The following is a 23,185-nucleotide window of genomic DNA, read 5'->3' on the forward strand; positions in this document are numbered from 1 at the left end:
AAAATAAGCTGACTTAGGTGCCCTGCAGAGTCCCCCCTCAGTCAAGGTTGACTCTTAATTACCGGAACTTTTTGGAGAGTGAGGAAGACATCACTCCTCCCCCCACCCTTCCCCAGATCCCTTCATCTTTTCTAGCAGTGCCCTGAGGTCAGTGAAGTAAAGGGTCTTTTCCAATCGCAACTGCTTGAATTTAAACAAATTCTGTCCACCAAACCTCAACTGTAATCACTAGCTTTGCAAACCACATACAACAAAAAAGAACACAGCCTGAGGGTTAACCTCTGCACCCCAATTCCCACAGTCCTCTTGCTTTGGGCCGTTACACCTGTCCGGGGAGAGGTTTCCTCCACTCGAGAAGGAAGCCAAGAAAGCAACCAGTGGAAGAAAAGCACCTCGTGTTCAGGTAGCAAATGCCACCCGGAGCCCAGCAAGTCGGTGAAGATGGGCTGCTAAGATTTCATTAAGCAAAAAGCATCTCTCTTTTCAAACTGCCAAGTCACACAGGTGAGCAATTAAGCAACTGAAAGGGAAGAAGGGAAAGGTTTCCTAAGGACCATTTAAAAATGCAAAGCACGTTATCTGTAACACTGTGCAGGGCACTTAATTAACTACGTGCCCCAAGTAAGCATCTAGCCTGGCTTTCCTGACCACCAAGACTCCAGAGAGGTGGAGCTGGCCAGCCTTTGGGTGTGGGTGTCCCAGGGGTGTGGGTGAAGGTGGGCGCTCACTGCCATAGAGCTAGTTAGAAGCAGGGGCAGGGCAGTCCCCCAGATCTGCGCTGTCCACCACTGGAGCCACCAGCCACCGGCGGAGACTTTTTCAATTTATTAAAATGGAATAACATGTAAAATTCAGTTCCTCATTTGCACCGGCTGCATCTCACGGACACAACAGCCACATGGGGCCAGTGGCTTCCGCATTGGACAGCGCAGAACTGAATGTTTCTGTCAGCACAGAAAGTTCTACTGGACAGCACCCCTTCCGATCACGAGACTCCCCAAGTTCTTTCCAGTCCACCGGGGTTTGGGTCTCACTTTCACCGCAGGTATGCATCCATCGAGCACTGTGAAACTGGGTCAGTGGGACAGACCAGCTCTTCTTCTTAATGCAACAGCAGAGAATAGAAAATATCATGTCAGTATCATGTGCTGATGACATAAGGGGAAGTGTCAGGGGATAAAACATTTTCAATTTGATTCCATTTCATTTACATACACACACGCGCGCATGCATGCTCTGCATATCAATATATTTATAGTTTTCTATCTACTGGGCCACTATGTAAAATATATTTCTTCCTGTGGTCAGGGTCAGAAAAAGTGAGACCCTCTGCACCAGAGCGTGCTCCTCGTCGGTAGGTATTTGGGTGCTTTTATCCCCACTCCCCTTCCCCTTTTTCTGGATGACTCAAATCACGAGAGAGTGAGGTCGAGTGTCTGCTGCAGAGCGACACACGTGAGTTTTCCTCCAGACCTGATTTACCCTGTGTGCTCTTCCCTGTTAATCCACTGCCCCTGGGCACCGAGCCAAGAAGCTGGAAGGCCCAGGCCCTTGTCTGGGCTCCAGGGCCCACACACGGGCAGGGGCAGAGGGCAGGGTGGGCAGACAGACCCACGGCGAAGCCGATGCCGATTCTGTGGCTGGTGAAGTCCGGCTCTGCGACATTTACGGCCGAACAAAGAACTGTCAGATCGTCAACAGCGAAGCTTAAGAAATGCCCAGAAATCATTCTAGCTCCATTAGGCCACACATTCCTCCCACTCCGGCTGTAGTGCTATTGTTCACAGAGGCCAAAAGAAACTAGAATACCCCTTCCCTCATTGAGGTGGTTAATTTTATGCATCCACTTGGCTAGGAAATGACACCCAGATATTTGAGCAAACATTATTCTAGATGTTTCCGTGAAAGTGTTTTTTAGATGAGATTAACATTTAAATCAGCAGACTCGAAGTGCATTATTCTCCATAATGTGGGTGGGCCTCATCTAATCAGTTGAAGACCCTTACTAGAAAAAGACTGATATCCCCTTAAGAAGAGGGAATTTTGCCAGCAGACGGCCTTCAGACTTGAACTGCAAAGCTCGCTCTTCTCTGGGTCTCCAGCCTGCCGTCCTGCCCTGCCGGTTTCAGACTTGCCAGTGTCTACAACTGCATAAACCAATTTCTTAAATCTTTCTCTCTCCCTCATTCATATACACACACACACACACACACACATACATATATACACACATACAGTTGACCCTTGATCGATACAGGTTAGAATTGCACGGGTGCCCTTACAGGCAGATTTTTTTCAATAGTAAATACTACAGTCCTACACAATCCACGGTTGGTTGAATCCATGCAGGCTGCAGATACAGAGGAACTGTGGAGACGGGCAGCCGACTATGTGTTACATGCAGATTTTCAGCTCTGCCGAGAGCTGGCACCCCTAACCCTCACGTTGTTCAAGGGGCAACCGCATACAAACACACGAACACACATCCTGTTGGTCTGCTTCTCTGGAGAAAGAGAAGTTTCCCGAACTAATACACACTCAATATTCTGCCCCAAAGAAAAAACCCTCCTCATTGTTCAAGGCATTCTCTCAAATGCCACCTCCTCTGTGCAGCAACCCCTGATTTCCTCTGCCAACATAACTGCTGCTTCTTCTGTGCTCATTTCTGTAGTATACTCCTTGTGCACATTTTTGCAAACATAATTCTTAACTAGCCTTGTACCAACGTTAAGATTTAGAATCTAAATCCTGTTATTCAAAGCTTGGTCCATGAACCAGTGGCATCAGCATCTCCCGGAAACTTGTCAGAAACGCAGAATCCCCATCCCAGACCTAGGGAACCAGAATCTGCCATTTTAACAAGATGCTCAGGTGGTTTATATCACATTAAAGTTTGAGAAGCCCTGTTTTAAACAAAGCTTCATAATTTTGAGGAGCTTTTAAAAATACCAATTGCTACCATCAGAGGCTCTGATGTAATTGGTCTGGGACGCAGGCTGGGTACCCAGGATGCTGAAAACCTTCCCAGGGGTTCCTACTGTGTAGCCAAGCTTGAGAACCATCATATAAAAGAAACCCCTCATTTTATAAGAGGAATTGAGACCGGAAAAGTCAAGAGACGATCAGGCTGCAAAGTGAGTTACCATCAGGAACCGGCCCCCCGCAAGGTTTCCTGTCTCCCTAAAAACGTAAAGGAAAGAGAAAAAGATCCATGTGCACTGTCAGCAAATTTAAAACGAAACCTGGATCATACAACGCCCAGCGGACGCAAGTCACTGTCATGACACCAAGCAACTCCTCCGTAAAGAGGCACCAACGGGATCCTCTATGAACACAAAGAACCACTCGGTTTAGGCTGGATCTCAGGAACCCTTCCCATTTTTAATGACTGTCAAACATTGAAACCAAGTGTAAAATTAATGCTGGGAAAGGTGGAGTCACCCTGCTCTAGGATGACCCAAAAATGTCCTACGTAGACACAGATCCTTTCTCTATTGGCGCCTTTATCTTCCCCCGGCCCCTGATTCTTTGCTTATGTAATTCCTGTGGAAGGTACAAGATGATATTATTGCACTGCTTAGTGTTCCCATACGGCACGGATTTTTCATCTGAGTTGGGAGATGACAGGAAGAAAAGCTGGGAGGAGTAAACAGAGTCATTTTCCTTTCAAACCCTCTCTGCGCTTATCTTTACGCCGACCAGGTGAAGCCCACTAATTCCTCTGCCAGGGTTATGATCAGTAACACCAGGTTTTCCACCCAGTTTATTCCCATCATGTGCTCTACCTTTTAGGAAGGGTGACTGAGGTGCAGAGGGAGCCCGTCTTGGGCGGACACCAGCGTGAAAAGTGGCTGCACCCAGACGACGGCTCACGAATGACAGGGTGACATTCTCTATAACCACCTCCTATAAACTGTCCCCAGAACAAGTTCTGGCCTGGAGTTGCTTGGAGGGAATATGCCTTTGATCTGCTGCTGACAGTGCAGTAGTTCTTCTTGGGCAAAACTACATCTTCCCTTCGTGCTGTGGACGACGATCTGCTTCACGAGGCACCTGCGGACAAAGCTAACCCAACCTCCTGCGCTGATACACTTGTGCCCAGAAATCACACCAAACCCACTGAATTACTAGCTTGGCAGCCGGTAGGAGCAGCTACCCCTACAGATGTGCTCTCAGCCGTAATAATAAAGGAAAAAAAAGAAACCCACACCATCAAGGGCACAATGCGCACGGGCAGGTGTGCATGAGCACACACGCACACGCGCGCACACACACAGAGGTGCGCACACAACTTAGGCTAACAGCCTTCCCACCAAGCCACACCAGTCGGGCCACTTTGCCCCCAGAACACATCTCCCTTGCAGATAAAGGGAAACTTTATCTTCCCGGTATAAAGGAGCGCTGTGTGTATTTGTGTAACAGATTAAAAAACAACAGGTCAGAGCAATCAACCATGACAGCGGTAGTAATGAAACAGCACTTAAAAATATTGACCAAACCAAATCACTTTGCCCAATCAGTGCCATGCTTTTAAAGCGAGTTGTTGGAATAGATCTACCAGGTGGGAACTCTTATACGCTTGACTCCGGCGCCTGCATTTTACAGTGAAGGTAATGAAACGTCTAGAGAGGTGAGGTCACTCACCCAAGGTCACAGCTAATTAATTGTGCTGTCGGGATAAGCATGGCCTGTCCAGGCCCCCAGGCCAACACCCTCTGGCTGCACCACATCCCCACCAAAGCCCAGGAAGGAGTTCCAGAAGACGGTGGTGCGATGCGTCTCCCAGGACAATGGTTCTGAAGCTGCTCACCGGCTACCCCAGCACAGGTCTGGCTAAAGCGAAAACTTCCTGCAGAGAAAAGGGTGAGTGAAAACTGGAAATACTTCCACTGCACCATCCCTATATTTCTTTGGAGGGCTGAAGCCAATAAGAGCTTCACTTCCCATCCCGGGGCAAAGTCAGGAGGCAGCAGAAAAGGATGGGGCTGCCCCAGCTCCTTCCAGCAGCGTTTGGCCTTTGTCTGCACAAGGTTAGAATTACAAATAAATCACCCTAGAACCAAGAGCCTATGGCTTCTCCCCAGATTCATTCACCCCCAATTATCAACAACAGCAGAGCTTCTGTACCTTCATACATCCACTTCCACTTCCTGGAAGACTGCCCTTCCCCTTTACACATCACAAACGTCTGCACGTGCCTGGAGACAGCTGTCCCAGATTCAAGGGATCTCAGAATATAAGAACCGGAGGGTCATTCCAACCAAACATTTTTCCCCATGTAACTGTCTCTTTCTGTTGAAAAAAAAAAAAAGAAAGCAATGTATTTTTTCCATTAAGACCATACTTTTAAAAACTGAAAATCCAGAGAAGAAATAAAAATCCATATTCCCACAGCCCCATGATAACCAGCGTTAGAATTCTGGCTGGTTACCTACCAGGCTTTAATCTTCTGGGCCTGTGTGTTCTGAACAAGGCTATCACCATCATATACAAATACTCCTGTATCCTTTTTCTTTACCTACCATTATATCATAAAAATTCCCCACATGGCTACAGTCTTCCTCTACATAATTCCAATGGCTACTTAGCATTTAATCAACTATATTTACCATATTTACCTAACTGCTTCCCTACTGTGGAACATTTATGTTTGTTTCTAGTGTTTCACAACGTAAACAAGACTTCACTGAACACTATTGTGTGTGCGCGTTTTTTCATCGTTATTATTCGAGGTTATTTCCTTGGGAGAGCTTCCCAGAAGTCAACCTCCCATTTTTTTCATTGTTGGAGAAACAGGCCCCGAGTGACTAAATGTCTGTTAAGGTAAAAAAGAACAGCCTCTAGGGACCCGGGTTCCGTCCTGACTGAGCTGTCAACGATTAGCTGTGTGAACATCAACGAGCCAGTCAACTCCTCTGAGACTCAGTTTCCCTTGGGTGTTAGGGGATAGGTCCCTCCAAGACATGTCACGGTGTCTCTGTCCACCATTCCACACAGCCTCCCCCGAGACACCAAATCACCGGCCCGTCTCCCTTCTATCTGTCTGCTTTTCACACCAGCTGCTCAGGAGAAGGACTTGGTAGAAGCCCATCGTGAGACCAGACTCGTTTAAGCAGACGGGGCCACGCAGGCCAAGCCTATGACTTGCAAACTGCGGCAGCCACACTGGCTCTTTCCCCCCCGGCCCCGGTCCTTGGCACGCTTGCTGAATCCAGGTCAGCTGTGGAATTCAACAGCCCTCCCTTCATACCTGAGTGAGCTGACCAGAGGGCAGTGTGACAATGAACACACCCAGGCCCGCGCCTGGGGACTTCCCAGAATTCAGCCATGCAGGGGAGGGAGCCGGCCTGAGTCTCCTATCAGGGTTCTCCAGGACACTAAAGAGGCCGCTGTGCCTGCGACCGTTAGTCGCATCCCCCATGGGTCCCTGCAGGTGAAAACATGGCCCTCGGCCCAGAACACACGGAACCAAGGGAGGACTACCTCGCTCCTGTTTCCACCTCGTCCACACAAGAGTTGGCCATTTATTTTTGGCCTCGTTCAACAATGAGTTATAATCGGTAGAGAAGGGGAGACAATGAGACAACATTTTCTCAATCTCTCAACATCCTGTTTGACACATGCAGCTCCCCAGCTACTGTCCCCACAGTGATGGAATAGATGACGTGAGCTCCAACTTAGTCACCATTTCCCCCTTTTCATGCCACGTCTGCGAAAGCCCTATGGACTCTGTGCATGTGGCGCACGGACTTTGTAGCACATTGTGCTGGAAAAAACGCAAGCTTCCGAGTCAGGCAGTCCTACGCCGAGTTCTGATTCCACTTCTCCTTAGCTGGGTGAACCTGACAAAATACCCCGTTTCACAGAATCTAAGCCACCAGTGCCAAGACCTATGATGATTTTACTTCCTACCAAGAAAGAAAAGCCACCGCCAATGAAACTACGACCTGACATCGATGACAAGTCAGGTCCCTATTTTAGATGTTGAAGTGCGAAAAAAAGTGTGTCTTAGAATCAATGATTGTGACATTTAATCTCTCTCCAATTAAACTTCTCTCTTGTCAGATGGAGACGCTAAATGCCCACCGTGAAGCTTGGTTGTGAGGTGGGAGTGAGGTGACACTCGTGCCTGACTCTGGACCTGGTATGAAGTACTCAATAAAGTGTTAGTTCCTCATCTCATTCCAAAAGGGATGGGTAGGTTCTAGATAGATTGTAAGCTCTTTTCAGAATAGTTATCATATCTTATATGTCTTTGACCTCTTCTCACCCCCAATGACCAAGAACAATGCCACACACATTGTAGGCACTTAATAAATGGATTGTGAATACAAGTATTGAACTAGTTTGAAAACTGAGAAATGCCCCTGTTGGAGGGTGTGACCCCTGCAATCCCACTGGCTCCCCCAGCACCTGGAGGTGATGAGCACACCTGGCAGTGTCATCCTGGGTCACAGGGGCTGGAAAGGAGAAAAGCAAATGCCAGGTGCTTGGGTGCACATCCCCCGTGGAACCCCCCATGGGCAGGCTGTGGACGGCGGCCCACTGCACTGGGGTCAGCACCCGTGGCTACGTCTCAGGTTCACAGACAAACGCGGCACTGTGGTACCCGCAGGCCTCGCGGGGAAAGCCGGGCTGCCTCTGTGCCCTCGATATGAACGGCTGTGCATATTAAGTCAGACAGGCTGTGTCCGCAGGGGCTCTAAACCTGTCCCCAGGACTCCCTGAGAGCAACACTGTGCCGTGTAAACAAATGTCCCATGTGGGTGGTGCTGGAAGGAACAAAAGTTCAAACAAGCAGAATCCTGTGGCATTGGGTTTTTTCCCCAAAATGTTTACACCTGCTGCTTTTTTCTCCTCTGGTGCCCCAGCTCTATTGGAAAAGGAGGAGAGACAGAGCAGGGAAAAACAATCTCATTTTCCACCACCCACTTTCGATTATTCATAGTCTTGTAGGAGATGAGAGCGCTGCCAGTGACAAATTTAAATGACAAGTCTTCTAAAATCCTGACGTTGCGTGTGCGCTCACACCCTCACAAAGGCACTCACCGCTCCCTCCAAGCTCCAATTAGCTGGAATTTCACAGACCCGATTCCCTAAGGAACACTCACACAGATGGGTATTGCTTTCACAAAGTTAGTGGGACTTGAAGGGGAAAAGAAGCAATAATAATTACCAAAATAGCAATTACCTATTCGCTGAGGCTTCACGCTTGAGTGCCTGTATAGCCTCTCCCCTCGCAGAACGGAGGACGGAGGGAGCGGCGGCGAGAGGAGGAATTGAGTGAGAACGTTCATTTCGCCCAGAGCTGCAGAGTGTTGGCCCTGGAGAGGAGAGGGAGGCAGTATTCTCCCCCAATGCCCAGGCCCCAGAACCGGCAGGAAGTGTTCTCTTGGGTTCTCTCGGGATTAAGGGGCCTGAATCTAGTCCCTTCCCCCACCACCCCCAAGTGCAGACTCTACGTCCTTCGGCTTCTCTGTGCCTTGGGCTCTACCTCGGCCAAAAGCAAGGAAAACCTCAGGGGGTTGCTGAGAGGCTAAGGAAGCATCTCTAGCGAGAGAAGCTGCATTCCTAGCCTGGCATCACTCGGCCTCATCTGTGCCACCTGCTACCCAAAGCCCCTGGGAGGACCCCAAGGTGGGGCATAGTGTCACTTATCTGGTTGTGCACTCCCGACAGTGAAAGGGGATCTTAGGAGGCTTTCCACAGCACTTCTCCTCCTTATTAATAAGTCTTTACTAATAAACAGGGAAAGTGGTACCTACACGTCATTAAACATCCACTAATTACTTATGAGACTTCAATAACCCACACTACGGACTCCCCAACACCCCAATCCTGGAAGAAAAAGGAAACACACCCAAAAGTTTGGATTTCTCAAAAATCCCTGTTTACATCAAGCATCAACGGCTGCTTTGTTCACAGCCGAATCCCCAGCCTAGGGAGGAGGGCTGTCCAATAAAAGTTTCTACAATGACGGAAATGGTCTATGCTGCGGCGTCTGATATGGTAGCCTCCAGCTAGCCACATGTGGTTTTCGAGCGCTTGAAATGTGGCTAGGGCAACTGAGGACCCAGATTCTTTATTTTATTTAGTTTTAATTTATGTAAATTCACAGAGCCATGTAGGGTGAGTCACTACTGTATTGCAAAGCATAGATCCAGAGAGTGCCTGGTATACAGCTGGTGCTCAATGAAGATTTGTTCAAGGGAAGAATGAATGGACAGTAGCTCACCATAACGTCCCGATTAAGCAGGATGCCCATGTTTTTTGAGCACTCACTTTAAACAAATCCCTGTTTATGTCTACAACCTTCTGAGTTAGGTATGTTTATTATCTGTTTTACACATAGAGAAGCAGAGGCTCAGAAGAGTTAAGTGGAGAACTGCCAGCCACATAGAACGTGGCAAGGCCAGGACTCAACGCCAGGCCATACACAGGATGGGGCAGCCTCTTAAAACTAGTCAACTTTTCCGCTGATGACAGAAGCATCTGGATACCTCACTTTACTTTCTACAGATGACACCAAATTCAACATTTTTTTTTGGAAACCTGGAAAAGGAAAGAACTTTTCCTTATGAAATACAGCAATGGATATGCAGAGTGTCAAGGGTGGGGATCTTCTGAGAGCCTAGCCAGCACGCTCACCTAGCAAGGCCCTGTTAACTGAGTCTGGGTCCCAAGCCAAGAACTAACTATACATGCCATCACTGGGGCCGTTCCCTAAAACCATCGCCCACGTGGCAGACTCCTCTGCCATGGCTTCCTGCATCATCTCCACAAGTTCTCACCTCCTAATGCTGCCAAGCACGTCCACCTCTCATGCACTGAGTGTCCTTCTCCAAGAAGAGTCCTTCATCCCTTCTCACACAGTGACTCACAGCCCCAGCCCGCCTTGCCCCTTGGACCACAAGGGCCTCGACCGTGTCACAGAAAGACGCCCACCATCCGACACAGCACAAAACCAGAAACCGAGCACGACCTACAGTGGTCGACTACAGGAAACATAATTTCTCCTGAGTGCTGCTACAGAGCCAGGTGGTTCCCTGAAGAGGATTTTACATCACAGAGGCTTCTACAACTCCCTTTCAGTTATTTAAATCCGACCCGCTGGTCCCATATGAGCCCCACCTCCTCCAAAGGTTCTTCCCAAACCCTTCAGCCCTCAGGAATTCCTGTGTCCTCAGCTCTGAGGCAACATCCATTATCTGCAAGGCCACCTCCTCAGGGACCCAGGCTGCCTGAGGGGATGGGCGCTGGGGACCAGTGTGGCCTTTTCTCACAGGCGATGTGCATTTTAGCTCTAACCTCAAACTCCTCCCTCATCAAAGCAAAAGCTCATCAGTGAACCCGGGCCAGCCCTTCTAGAGAACAACATGGCAACACCTCACCCCCTGTCAGAGGAAGCCCCTTCCAAGTCTCACTCTGTTGCATCTCCCATTCCATCCACACAGAACTTTTTTTTTTTTTTTTTTGCGGTACGCGGGCCTCTCACTGTTGGGGCCTCTCCCGTTGCGGAGCACAGGCTCCGGACGCGCAGGCTCAGCGGCCATGGCTCACGGGCCCAGCCGCTCCGCGGCATGTGGGATCTTCCCGGACCGGGGCACGAACCCGTGTCCCCTGCATCGGCAGGCGGACTCTCAACCACTGCGCCCCCAGGGAAGCCCCACACAGCACTTTTTATGAAGAGAATTCTGTTCAAACATTTTCTCTACTTTTCCTCTTTGTTGTAGCACCCTTTACAGACTGGCACTGTCAGGCTGCCCGGGTAGCCAACCCTTAATCCAGTACTGATATTTTGGGGTTACTCAACTGCCTTAAGCAAACACTTCCTGCCATTGCAGTATAACGATTCATACTGTACTTAATCACATGTTTTGTTGCACTGCTGTGTGCTTGTGTACGCTTATCTTCTCTCAAGAACAAAGGCCATATCTTTAAAGAACATTAAAGAAAAATAAATGAAAAAAAAGAGAGAGAGAAACACTCTCCAGACACTGGACAAAATAAGTAACTGTAACTGAAAGGTCCTAGAGCACTTCTGAAAATCTTCAAATTGGGAATGTCCCTCAAAGGGTGTTCTGTATCTCATCAGGGCCCAGGGCAATGCGGGAGCGATAGTGTCAGCATCCGTTCACATGATTGTCTCGCTCTCTTAAATAGTGAACCATTCCAATGAATATTTGGCAAAGCTAATTTCACTTGGGATGGAGAATTAGTTCAGCTGTATCTAGTTCCAAAATCAAAAATAGAGAGAAGTCTTTCAAAGCCCCCAGAAACCTACCCCTAACTTAACAACATAACAAAATCGTAAAACCATTGCTACTAACTCAATAACAAGATGACAAACAACCCCATTCAAAAATGGTCAAGAGATTTGAATAGACATTTCACCAAGGAAGATATATGACTGGCTAATAAGCACATGAAAAGGTGCCCGACATTATTAGTCATTAGGAAATGCAAATCAAAATCATCATGAGATACCCCCTATGCACTATCTATAATGGCTATAAGCAGGAAGACTGACAGGATCAAGTGTGGGTGATGATGTAGAGAAATTAGAATTCCCTACCTAGCAAGCAGGAATACGAAGTGGGACGGCTGCTTTGGAAAAGTCGGGCAGTTTCTTAAAAAATTAAATATACATACCATATAACCCATCAATTTCACTCCTAGATATCTGTTCAAAAGAAATGAAAACACGGGTCTACCAAGACTTGTATGCAAATGTTCACAGCAGCATTACTCACAATAGCTAAAAACTGGAAACAATACAAATACCCATTGAATGGTGAATGGTTAAACAAAATGTGTTCTGTCCATACAATGGAATATCACTTGGCAATAAAAAAAGAATAAACTTCTGATACGTGCAACAACACAGGCTAACATCGGAAACATGCTAGGTGAAAGAAGCCAGACTTAAAAGACTACATATCGTATGACTCCATTTATACAAAATTGCTAGGAAAGGCAAAATGTTAGAAACAGAAAGCAGGTCATTGCTTGCCTGGGGCTACGAGTGGGAGCAGGAATTGTCCAAAAACAAGCATGAGGAAACTTTTGGAGATGTTGGAAGTATGCTAAACCTTTTTGTGATGAGAGTTTCACAATCATATACATTTACTGAAAATCATGAGATCACTTACACTGGGTGACTTTAAGACATATAAATCATATCTCAGTGAAGCTGGGGTTTTCGTTTGTTTGTTTTTCTAAAAAGCAATGCTAAAGCTGCAACTTAATCTGGGGCTTCAAAACTCCAGTTTCAGTTTATGGATATTACGCTAACGACAAGAGCATCTCAATAGCCTAAGGGCTATTATCGTTGGAAATTGGAAATTGAAAAAACAGTTCATATCATTTTAATGTAAAGTCATTTTTCCACGTTTTTTTCATACTCATTAACAATTCTCAAGGAAAGTCTAAACCCCAAGGCATCCCAGGCTTGCCCAAACCTGACAGACAAACTCCCAAAGCCCTGTTGACAGGTGTAGAACCATCAGGGCGAGGGGTCAGCGTGGCTCTCAGTGGTGCGTGTGGCCAAGTCTCTTCCCAACATTCCCTTTGGCTTGAGTCTGAAATAAAAAGAACCCCCCACCCCCAAGGTCTTCTGGCTTAGAGAACGATGTTCAGTGAGTGCTCTCCTAGGGGCCCACACCCATCAGCTGAGCTCCCCAGAGCTGCTTCTCCACCAACAAGTCTCTCCAAGCCCACGTCTGTGTGACACGTCTGCTGGGTGTCTCATGGCCCGGCTCGCCTGGCCAGGTGGCATTGATCCAGCCACAATCTGTACTCATCAGGATTCCCCAGAGAAACAGAACCAATAGGATATGTATACATGGGGGGGTGGTTTACTTTTAAGGAATTGGCTCATGCCATGATGGGGCTCATGCCATGATGGGGATTGGCACTTTGCAGGACAGGCCAGCAGGCTGGAGACCCGGGAAGAGCTGATGTCGCAGTTCCCAGCAGGAAAGCAGCCTGAAAGCAGAAATCCTTCTTCCTCCGGGACCTCAGTCTTTCCTGGCTCCTTAGAGGTCCTAAGCTAATACTTGAACTCAAAGGGTCTCTGTCTCCTGGTGGTCCTCTGCTGGCACATGCCACACGGGAGGTGGCACTCAATAAGGCTTGCAAACCTACAGACGACCGTTAAACTCCATGGAGTGGGTCACGTTTACCTGCTCTCCCATCACCGACTTTCAACATATGCACACCCTACATTTAATAATCCTAACAAGGTTGGCATCATCTCATCATGACATATATATTTCTCTCTGCCGTTTTACTACGGTCATTAGAAGAGCAGCAAAATGCCAAACGTGTGTTTCACAAAGCAGGTAAAGAACCTACGTAATTAAGAAATGTCTACATCTGTAAAGTCTTCACCCAAGTCTATGTTCTCATAATCAGCACCTTTGTGGAGTGTGGCCCAGCTCAGAATGACCACTCAATGCCTCCACCTCCACTGCCCTCCAGGAGAGTGGTCCCCCACATTGCGAGCTAATCTCCAAAAAGACTGAGCCGGGAGATAGCATCAGGCACAAGCAGGGACACCTGGGGTGGGGAGCAAGGCGAGGACTGCACTTTTCAGGTGGCTGAACCGGTAATATTTCTGTTTGGGAGCCACATGTGGACAGTGTTCTGCCCATCACACGAGCCCAGGAAGCAGAGGAGGCTGCTCGAAAGACGGATGGGTGATGAAGGCGACACATGGAGAGAAGCAGAGCACAAAATGGTAAAATTCCAGGAGTTCATGGTTTCCAGGTACCTACTGAGACCCAGCTACATCCCTGCCCCGAGTTCCATGAGACGGCCCTGCATCCTTCCCACGGTGACGATAAGGCTTCACAGGAGGATGGTGTGTTCCTGGTAACACCATCGGCACTTTCTAGATCACGTATCTGTGAAGCAAGGACTAGATTTTCAGCCAAGACAGCACCTGAAGCTTGGCTTGTGCCTATTTCCTTTTTAAAATAAAAAAACGTTTAACTGTATTTTCTGAGTCTAGCAGAAAGGAATCGTCTCATGAGAAAAATGAGGGAAAATAAATCTTCAGAAACACCGTTTGGAATAGGTTAAATCCCTGACCACAGTGGGAAGAAAGAGAACTAACGTTTATTGAGTCTATGCATGGACTAGGTCTTTATCTACCCCCCTCATTTTAATTGTCATATCAACTCTATATGATAGTATCTTTAGCTCCATTTTATTGATGAAAAAAATGAGGCTCAGGAAGGACATTACCTCTCCCAAAGCCACACAGTGCCACACTGCCAAGTTTTCCCAGTTAGTTTTGTGTATCACCACATCTTACATCATGATGCTCTTTGCTGGACCATGATTTCCCTGAATCAAAATATAGAACGAATTGCCTGTATATTACGTTCTCAGCGAAACCCCAAAAACATGCTATTTACTTTCACTTTTGTTGTTGTTCTTTCCCAGTTTCAGGTATCAAAATGTCCAACTTCTTCATTTGGCTTCTCCCTGCTCCAATATAAACTTCTGCAGAACTGTACGTTTGCAAAGCCAGATACCATCAACCAAATAGTCACTCACCCAAGCCTAATTTCAATTAGATAAAATGAGGCTGGTGATGCTTGACTTTTCCTAACAGTAAACAGAGTCACTTCTGTCATTTACATAATGCCCCAGAGCTTCCTCAACTCTAAACCAAATCAGTAGACCGAAATCATTTCTCTCCACGTTCAGGGGCGGAAACTTGGAGAAAAATGCAATCACATTTAATACAGTCTTCAGACAGGCATAGATAGAGAACAGACTTGAAGGAAGAACAGGAAATGCAGGGTTTGCTGGAGTTTCAGATGGTGACTGTCAAGTCCAAATACACAATTTCATTATCTGCAGCCCTATCTCTGCTAGTGTGGCAACCATGACCAGTGTGGCCCCGTTTCCTTCCCGCTCTCTCAGGCCTGTCCCAGCAGCCCTTCTCAACCTTGAGCAATTTGCTGACACTGTGAAGTAGGGCAGAAAAGGACATAGCGCTCCCAGTCTGCGGCTAATGATGCCAAACAAGTTGGGGCAAGACCAGTGTGCAGCAAGGTCAGGGCTCAATGAAACTCTGCAGCCTTATTCACTATCCCCAAAGCGCCATCCATCCCCCAGAGAGACTTTCCCCAGGGAGCCTGCACTACTATCTCCAAAAACCAGGGCAGGGACCATGAAAACAGACGTCGCCACATGACACACAAAGGCAACAGGTATTTTAACACAGCTCCCCTGCCAGGTGAACGACTCAAGGCCGTGGATGTCTTCTTTTCCCAAAGGCAGAGAGCCATCACGCCTCTGTGTCTGGCTGTGGCAGCATCCAAACTACCTGGGAGCTGGATGGAAATTCTGAATCTCAGGTCCCATCCTGGAATTTGCATTTTGACAAGATCCCCAGGTAATGCAACCGCAAATTAAAGTTTGAGAGGTACTGTGCTACTGCACGCAGGACAAAAATGTTCTGTATTGATCGACACATCCTCTTGATGAGCCAAGCATTCGTTCATTCGATGAAAAGCATTCGTTTGGCATTCAAGAAATATTTATAGTGTGCCTATGAGGTGACTCAGTGCCCGGCACTGTCTAGGGGAGATAAGGCAACTGGGTGAGCCGAGCAGACAAAGGCTCTACCCCCTCAAAGAACTTACATTCTAACTGGGGAGACAAATAACAAAGAGAAGAACAAGCAAACAAAGGAAAGAGATTATCGCCAACCGTGATAAAGAGTTCACGTAGTCATTCTACGAGCACACTGGCGTGTGCAAAATGACATCTGCTCTCGATTATTCATTACAAGTTGGTATAAGCAAAAGGTTGGAAACAGGAGAAAATACTTGCAAATGAATCAACGGACAAAGGATTCATCTCCAAAATATATGAACAGCTCATGCAGCTCAATATTAAAAAAAACAAACAACCCAATTCAAAAAATGGGCAGAAGACCTAAATAGATATTTCTCCAAAGAAGATATACAGATGGCCAAGAAGCACATGAAAAGCTGCTCAACATCACTAATTATTAGAGAAATGCAAATCAAAACTACAATGAGGTATCACCTCACACCAGTTAGAATGGGCATCATCAGAAAATCTACAAACAACAAATGCTGGAGAGGGTGTGGAGAAAAGGGGACCCTCTTACACTGTTGGTGGGAAAGTAAATTGATATAGCCACTATGGAGAACAGTATGGAGGTTCCTTAAAAAACTAAAAATAGAATTACCTTACGACCCAGCAATCCCACTACTGGGCATATACCCAGAGAAAACCATAATTCAAGAAGACACATGCATCCCAATGTTCATTGCAGCACTATTTACAATAGCCAGGACATGGGAGCGACCTAAATGCCCATCGACAGACGAATGGATAAAGAAGATGTGGTACATATATATGATGGAATATTACTCAGCCATAAAAAGGAACAAAATCGGGTCATTTGTAGAGACATGGATGGACCTAGAGGCTGTCGTACAGAGTGAAGTGAGTCAGAAAGAGAGAAACAAATACCATATATTAACACATATATGTGGACTCTAGAAAAATGGTACAGATGAACTGGTTTGCAAGGCATAAATAGAGACACGGATGTAGAGAACAAATGTATGGACACCAAGCGGGGAAAGGGGGAGGGGATGTGGTGGGATGAACTGGGAGATTAGGATTGACATATATACACTAATATGTATAAAATAGATAATAAGAGCCTGCTGTATAAAAAAATAAAATAAAACAAAAACAAAAGTTTGGAAACAACCTAAATGTTGAATAATAGGGAACTGCTTAAGTAAATTTTGGTTTATCCCATACAGTGAAATACTACGCAGCCAAAAACAGGAGCGAGGATACTTTTACCTTCTGAGTTTTAAATATACATCTATGTGTATATATACACAAATTTTCAAGATCATATTGTTGCATGGTGAAAGCAAAGTATATAACAGTGAGTATAAGATGTTACTAATTGTGTGAAAAGTATTTTTCAAATTCTCAACACACATATTCACCAGTCCATACTTAGAAAAGTCATCAAAAGGAGACAAAAAAACTTGTAACCGTGATTGCCTCCAGTTGAAGGATGGGGCTGGGGAACACCTCCTCTTCACTGTGTACTATTTCAAGTGTGTTAGAGCACTTGAAACTTGTACCACGTGAATCTATAACCTATTTATAATAACTAAATAAAAGCTACTTTTTAAGCAAATGCGTTAAAGTAAGTGCAAGAAAAGGTGGACGCAGGCAGTGCTGAGACTACAGAAGGGTACGGGTGGGGGCGGGATTGAGGAAGGGGAAGGATTCCGGGAGGAGATACCACTGGGGCTGAGGCTGGATGAACAGGCATCCACCACACACACGAGGCAGAAGGGTACTCCTGACAGAGGCAGGGACACATGAAGGAACAAGGGCCTTTCCGGGAAACACCTGCAGTTTGGTTTAGCTGAAGCGCGTGGGGTTCCAGAACCACCAGCAGGACATGAGGCTGGGCAGGCTCGTCAGGGGCCAGGTCTTGCCTGTCATGCCGAGAAGCTGGGGCTTTTCCTAGAAGTGATGAAATGGGGGAGCAGTAATGTGATCAGGTCTGCAGTTCTTCAAAATAATTCTGGCAGCAGAGTGGAAGGTGGACAGAGGCAAGGGTGGCGAGGGGCAGACTGAAGCCTAATTCAGATGCAGTCAGGGCCTAGCTCCTTCTACGGAGGAAGCAATGATGCAGAAGAGGGAACAGATACAAGAGGGACGGGGGGTTGGCATCAACCAGATTTGGGAACTGATTCCGTGAGTGGGGTAGACACACAACAAAGGATCCCTCCAACCATCTCACCTGGGCTGCCACTCTCTGACAGAAGTAAGTGCAAAAGGAGCAAGTTTAGGGCATGGGAGAGGAAGCAATGACTTGGGGGGAGACACATGTCCTTGAGCAACTCAACTCCAGCCTCATCTGTAAGATGGGGCAAACAGCTACCTTCGAGGATTATTTTAGTCAAGAAATGAAACATTTCATATAGAGCACTTACCACGCTGCACACAGTAGGTACGTAACAAGAGGCGGCCCTGGATGCTGCAGAAATTATACATTGCAGAAAAGTCTCTCCAACAGAGAAATGCCTAGTTTGCTTAGGAAGGGATTTCAAGGAAATTTTTAGAAATCAAAGGAGGATGTTGTGATTCAACTGACTGCAAGTTTTATGCCTCCATACTGGCCACAGTCCCTCACCTCGACAGGCCCATGACCAGTAATGGATCCAGGGCCACAGATCTCTCACCACTGCCGGGCAAGCAACTCAAAGGAGGACAGGACGACAAGGCCAGGACTAGTCAAGGTTGGCTTGTTTCAACATGAGGCAACCACTAATATCTACAAACCTCCAACGGCCAGACCGGCCCAATAACTGTTCGGGGTTTCTCACTTCCTGTGTCGTATGTGTTGAACCTCTAACTGTGACAGCACACAGCACACCAAGATGACCGCCCCACCGGGTACTCGCAGGTACAATGGGAAGAAGAGCCATGTCTGGGGATTTTCCACTGAAGATGAAGCCCTGGAACAAGCCTACGGTCCAGCCACATGTAAACCCAAAGCCTCCGCGTTTCCTACAAGCAGAGACTACCTGAGAATCAGGTAGTCTGATCACCTGTGAAATCAGGAATTGAAAGAAAAGTAAAAAGCCCAAGACTTAGCACGAAAATATGAACAAACCCCTATTCCTCAGTCATGATGATTAAACCAAGGCTATTTCTTACGCCTGACCCTTGGTTTTGAAAAGGTAACCCACCTCAGTCTTGTCAAGGAAAAAAAAATAATCATAGGGGTTTTTGAAAATAAGAACAGAAGAAGTATCCAGTAATGTATAATTTGTGCCACTTCCCAAAGCCAGAGCCCCCAAATGCTTTCATAGCTAAAGTACCAGAGATGGTCAGAAAACAGGAACATCCCTGCTTCCCAAATTGCCACCCTCCAGAAGACTTGCTCTAGGGCTGCTCTGCGGGTCTGACCTGGAGGGCTGTGCTGGGGTGGGGATGGGAGGGGGAGGGCGGGATGTGACAACAAGGTCTTTCTGATGTGATAGGTCGTAAGCCCTCTAGCAGAGACGGGGCTCGAGACGGACCCATCTTACATGAATTGCCCTCCTAGATTTATGCTATAAGATGGTGATCATTTACTGAATACGCACAGATCCACTGTGAGCACAGACGTAAGCTACCCAACGTACATATTCGATCAAACAGAAGAGAAATATTGGCCAGAGCCTAATGACATTCCATTCAAGACCAAAGAAAACAGGCAACAAAGGTCAGAAGCTTAATAAAATTAACATGAAAACGGACAGCCTTGGACGGTCTCCTTAGGAATCTTCAGATGTCCCATCCGAGTCAACAACAGAATGGAATGGCCTGATGAAAGTGGTTTTCTAGGGAGAAAGAGTTCTACATTCTGGTCATAATTCTCGGAAGACAGAATTAAAATATATGTACATGTCACCTACCCTAAATCCATGCCTGTTTTAAAAAATAAAACATTCTTTCCAAGATTGCATAAATTACCCTTGGTTTCTGTTCCTTCCCAGTTCTTGACTTCTAACTCTTTTGCCTTCTTAGCTTTGTCTCTTTCCTGGCCAACAAAAAATTCCAACTTTCAAGGGTGGGCAATAACATTTTCTCGGGAACTAAGGAGTGAGCAGCCTTCCTGGTTCGTGTGAGGACTGCTGATGGACAAAAAAACATGCACTTCTTCCTCTTGGCACGGCAGGGACTCTGATACTCTGCCCTGAGATGGTCCAGTCGGCCTGGGTAAGGTGGGGGAACCCGACGGTGAAGGCTGGTAAGCTCACCCCCAACCTGCCTGTCACCAGGCCTAGGAACTACTCCTGCGGGGAATTAAGGTGGGACTATTGCATGCTTCCACGTGAAACTGGCAGCATGGGGCCTTTCCCCACACAAAGCATCCGTGCCTCTGGAACTACTGCGCTCATCCCCTAAAATTCTAAGATCCTACTCCAAATCTGCGCGGAAGACAATTCTCGGGCTGCCGCACTCGAAAGTTAACTCCCTCTGCTTTTATCAAATTAGCCTTTACTAACCTATGACCACCACCACCCGCCACGAAGACGTCCTAATAGATCCCCCGCCCCCATCCAACCACTCTCACCATCCTTGCTTTCAGCGAAGAGGAAATAATTCCAGCTAACTGTCACATCTCTATAATCTCCCACTAAACTAACTCCCAGCAGGAAGAAAGAAACTATCCTAGCAGGGCGCCACAGCTGCTGACTGTCAGGCAGTCGATTGCCCCCAGGAAAACCCGAGACACGTGTGGGCCCTTTATTCCGGCGTTCCTGGGCGCGCACTCGCCTCTCGCAGGCGCGCACGCACGCACGCACACACTCGGGCACTGCACACTCAGCCGGCGACTTAGTTTTGTCTCCCTCAGAGCAGCCCGTCCCCAATCTTAAGAATTTCCTCAGCCTGGTCGACTTCCCCGGAACACACGCGCCTCCTGCAGCCTGGGCGCCACGCGCGTGTGAAAGCGCGCCCGGGTGGTGCCAGAAGGGAGAAGGGAAGCGTAGGTGTGGGGAAGGCCAGGGATAAGGAAGGCGAAAGCTCCGAGTGGGATGTGGGATCTCAGGTGCCCGGGTCGGCGTAGATGCCATGTAAGCTTCCGGGATGAAGAGAGGGCAAGAGAAGAAAAGAAGCAGGGGATGAAAGGAGCGAGGCTGGGGATGGGGTGGCGGAGGGGGAGGGGTCGCTCACCCAAGGTCTTGACTGCGATCTGCCTGGTGAGGGGCGGCGGCAGGTTGATGCACACCAAGTCCACGTCCTGATGCAGCAGCACCTCGTCAATGCGGCTGGTGTAGAAGGGGACGCTCATCTCCTTGGCCAGCTCCTCCGCTTCCTCCTGCGTGCGGCCCCAGAGCGCCTTCACCGCGAAGCCCTCGTCTTTCAGCAGCGGGATGATGACACGGGCCGTGAGGCTGGTGCCGAACACGCCCACCCCGGGAAGCATGGCTGCTCCGGCCCGCCTGGTTCTGCTTTCAGCTCGGATCTCCGGTCGAACACGCGCACGCACAGCCCTCTAGCCAGTCCCGCAGCCGGCTCGCCGCGGTGCGCCAGCCGCCGTGCACCGGGCCAGGCGCCCGGGTGCCCAGAGCGCACGGAGCCGCAGGCGGAGCAGGCTCGGGCGCCTCAGTACGGTGACTGCTGCAGTGTCCGCCACGCGGGGCTCCAGTCCTTCCCGGAGGCGGCGGCAGGGACCCCCCGCGGCGCGCCTGCGGCCCCGAAGCCCCGCGGAGCCCGGGCTCAGGCGGCGTCCCCGCCACAGCGCGGGCCGGCTGCGTGCGCCCCGCCGAGGTCGCTCCATGGCCGGCTCATCCCCGCGCCCGTGCCGCCGCAGCCGGGACCGGCTCTCCCCCGCGTCGTTTCCGCAGCCTGCGAGTCGCACGCAGGAGCCTCGACACACTGCCACAGACCGGACCGGCCGGGCTGCGGGGGTCCCCTTCCTCCCCGCCCGCTGCTCCGAATGAAATGCACTGGCGACCAGCAGGAGGCCGGCTAAGCTGGAGGCTCTGAGGGCGCCGGGCGTGGATACAGAGCTGCAGCGCGGCGGCGGCGGTGGCGGCCACGACCTGGGGCCAGCCTTCTCATTCTGCTGCCATGTTCGCTCGCCGCGCGGCTCGGGCGGCCTCGGCCCGGGGGCAGGCTAGGGCTCCGGGATCCCGCGGGAGGGCGGAGTTGGCGAGTTTGGCTGTCAGCGGCCGGGGGTTCCTGCCCCGCCCCCGCCGCAGCGCCGCGCGCCATTGGCCGCCGCGCACCGCCCCCGCCCCCGCCGCCGCGGGCTCGGGGTGCGCGCTGCGCCCGGGCCCAGAACACGCCCGGCTCCTTCCCCGCCCCACCTAGCTCGCCTCCTGCCCTTCGCGTCTTCCCTTTCTTCGCTGTCCACCACCTCCTTCTTCCCCTCGCCTCATTCCAAGCCCCGCCCCAAACAAGCCAATACATCTATCGAGTCAGGGCGCGCCCTAATAGGCTAGTCATCTGTGCCTTGCAAGAGAGTAGCGGGCGCCCGGGCCCTGAGAAGGCCGGGGCACGCGGCCAGGTGTGAGCAGCGGGTAATTACCACCTCCGCTCCGAGAGCGTTTCCTCCGTGCCGGACATCACGCTAAAGAAGCTTTCCTTGCATTCTCCCTTATTCCTCGCATTCTCCCTTATTCCTCGCACCAACCTTAAGGTTATAGGAAACCCATATAACCGATGATGTAACTGAGTCCTGGGAAGCTTCAGGGACTTGCGCATGGTCGCGTAACAGGTAAGCAACAGGCCTGGGATCGGAATCCAGGCTCCAGAGTTTGGGTGGCGAGCGGGGGAGTTCTCCCCTGTCCTTCTAAGAGAGCCTCCAATCGTGCGCCACCCTCTCTGGCCGCGCACGCACCGTCCAGCCGCCTTCACACCAGACGGTGTTGTCTTGCTAAGCTCTCCTTCCCCGGGAGGTCGGCACGCGCCTAGACTTCGCTGTGCTGGGCGGCCCCAGTGGCGTAGGGGTCACCGAAGCGGCTGCGGCACGTGTGTGTCACGTCTGGGTTTGGAGACGGAGGGGTCGCTGGGCCAGAAGCCAAGCCAGCCTCTGGCCTCGGGCTTTGGTTCCTTCGCCGCCCCTTTCCGCGGCCTCCACTCTCCTGTTCCCCCACCTCAACCCTCTGCTCCCTTCCTCAGCCCTGGCGGAAGAGCTGCCGGGCCAGGCCGAGGCTCGCCCAGCGCCCCTGGAGCGGTGGGAACTCTGTGCACGTCTGGGTTCCTGCCATATCATCGGCACCTCTCATCCTGCCTGCCTGGCTCGTAGTAAGCGCTCAATAAATATTTGCTAAATAAATAAATGAATGTTCACTGAATGCCTGTTTTGCCCCCACTTGGTGGTAGGAGGGGTGACTCACGCTGAAAGGCAGGGGACCTGGCCTCTAGTCCAAAGTCTCTGGAGATGTCAGACGTCCTGTCATGAGCATCTCTCGTCTTCAGCACTCAGCTCAATGTGGCACAGGTCAGCCTGAACATAAGAGTGAAAAGTGTGATACTTGGAAGCTTTTAAAACAACAAAAGTAAACAAATGGGACCTAATGAAACTTAAAAGCTTTTGCACAGCAAAGGCAACCATAAACAAGACGAAAAGACAATCCTCAGAATGGGAGAA

At 49.2% G+C, this 23,185-nt stretch overlaps 1 protein-coding gene across 1 annotated transcript in view; it reads right to left on the reverse strand.

Annotated features, from left to right (window-relative positions):
• GFOD1 (Gfo/Idh/MocA-like oxidoreductase domain containing 1) overlaps positions 1-21,985 on the reverse strand; it is a 101,384-nt gene extending 79,399 nt beyond the window's left edge. The window contains exon 1 of the mRNA XM_079932694.1: positions 20,761-21,985. Coding sequence (XP_079788820.1) covers positions 20,761-21,013 — 253 coding nt within the window. The 5' untranslated portion in view covers positions 21,014-21,985. The remainder of the gene's footprint in view (positions 1-20,760) is intronic.
• Between the last annotated feature and the right edge of the window lie 1,200 nt (positions 21,986-23,185).

Source organism: Stenella coeruleoalba (assembly GCF_951394435.1).
Source record: "Stenella coeruleoalba genome assembly, chromosome: 10".
Taxonomy (NCBI): domain Eukaryota; kingdom Metazoa; phylum Chordata; class Mammalia; order Artiodactyla; family Delphinidae; genus Stenella; species Stenella coeruleoalba.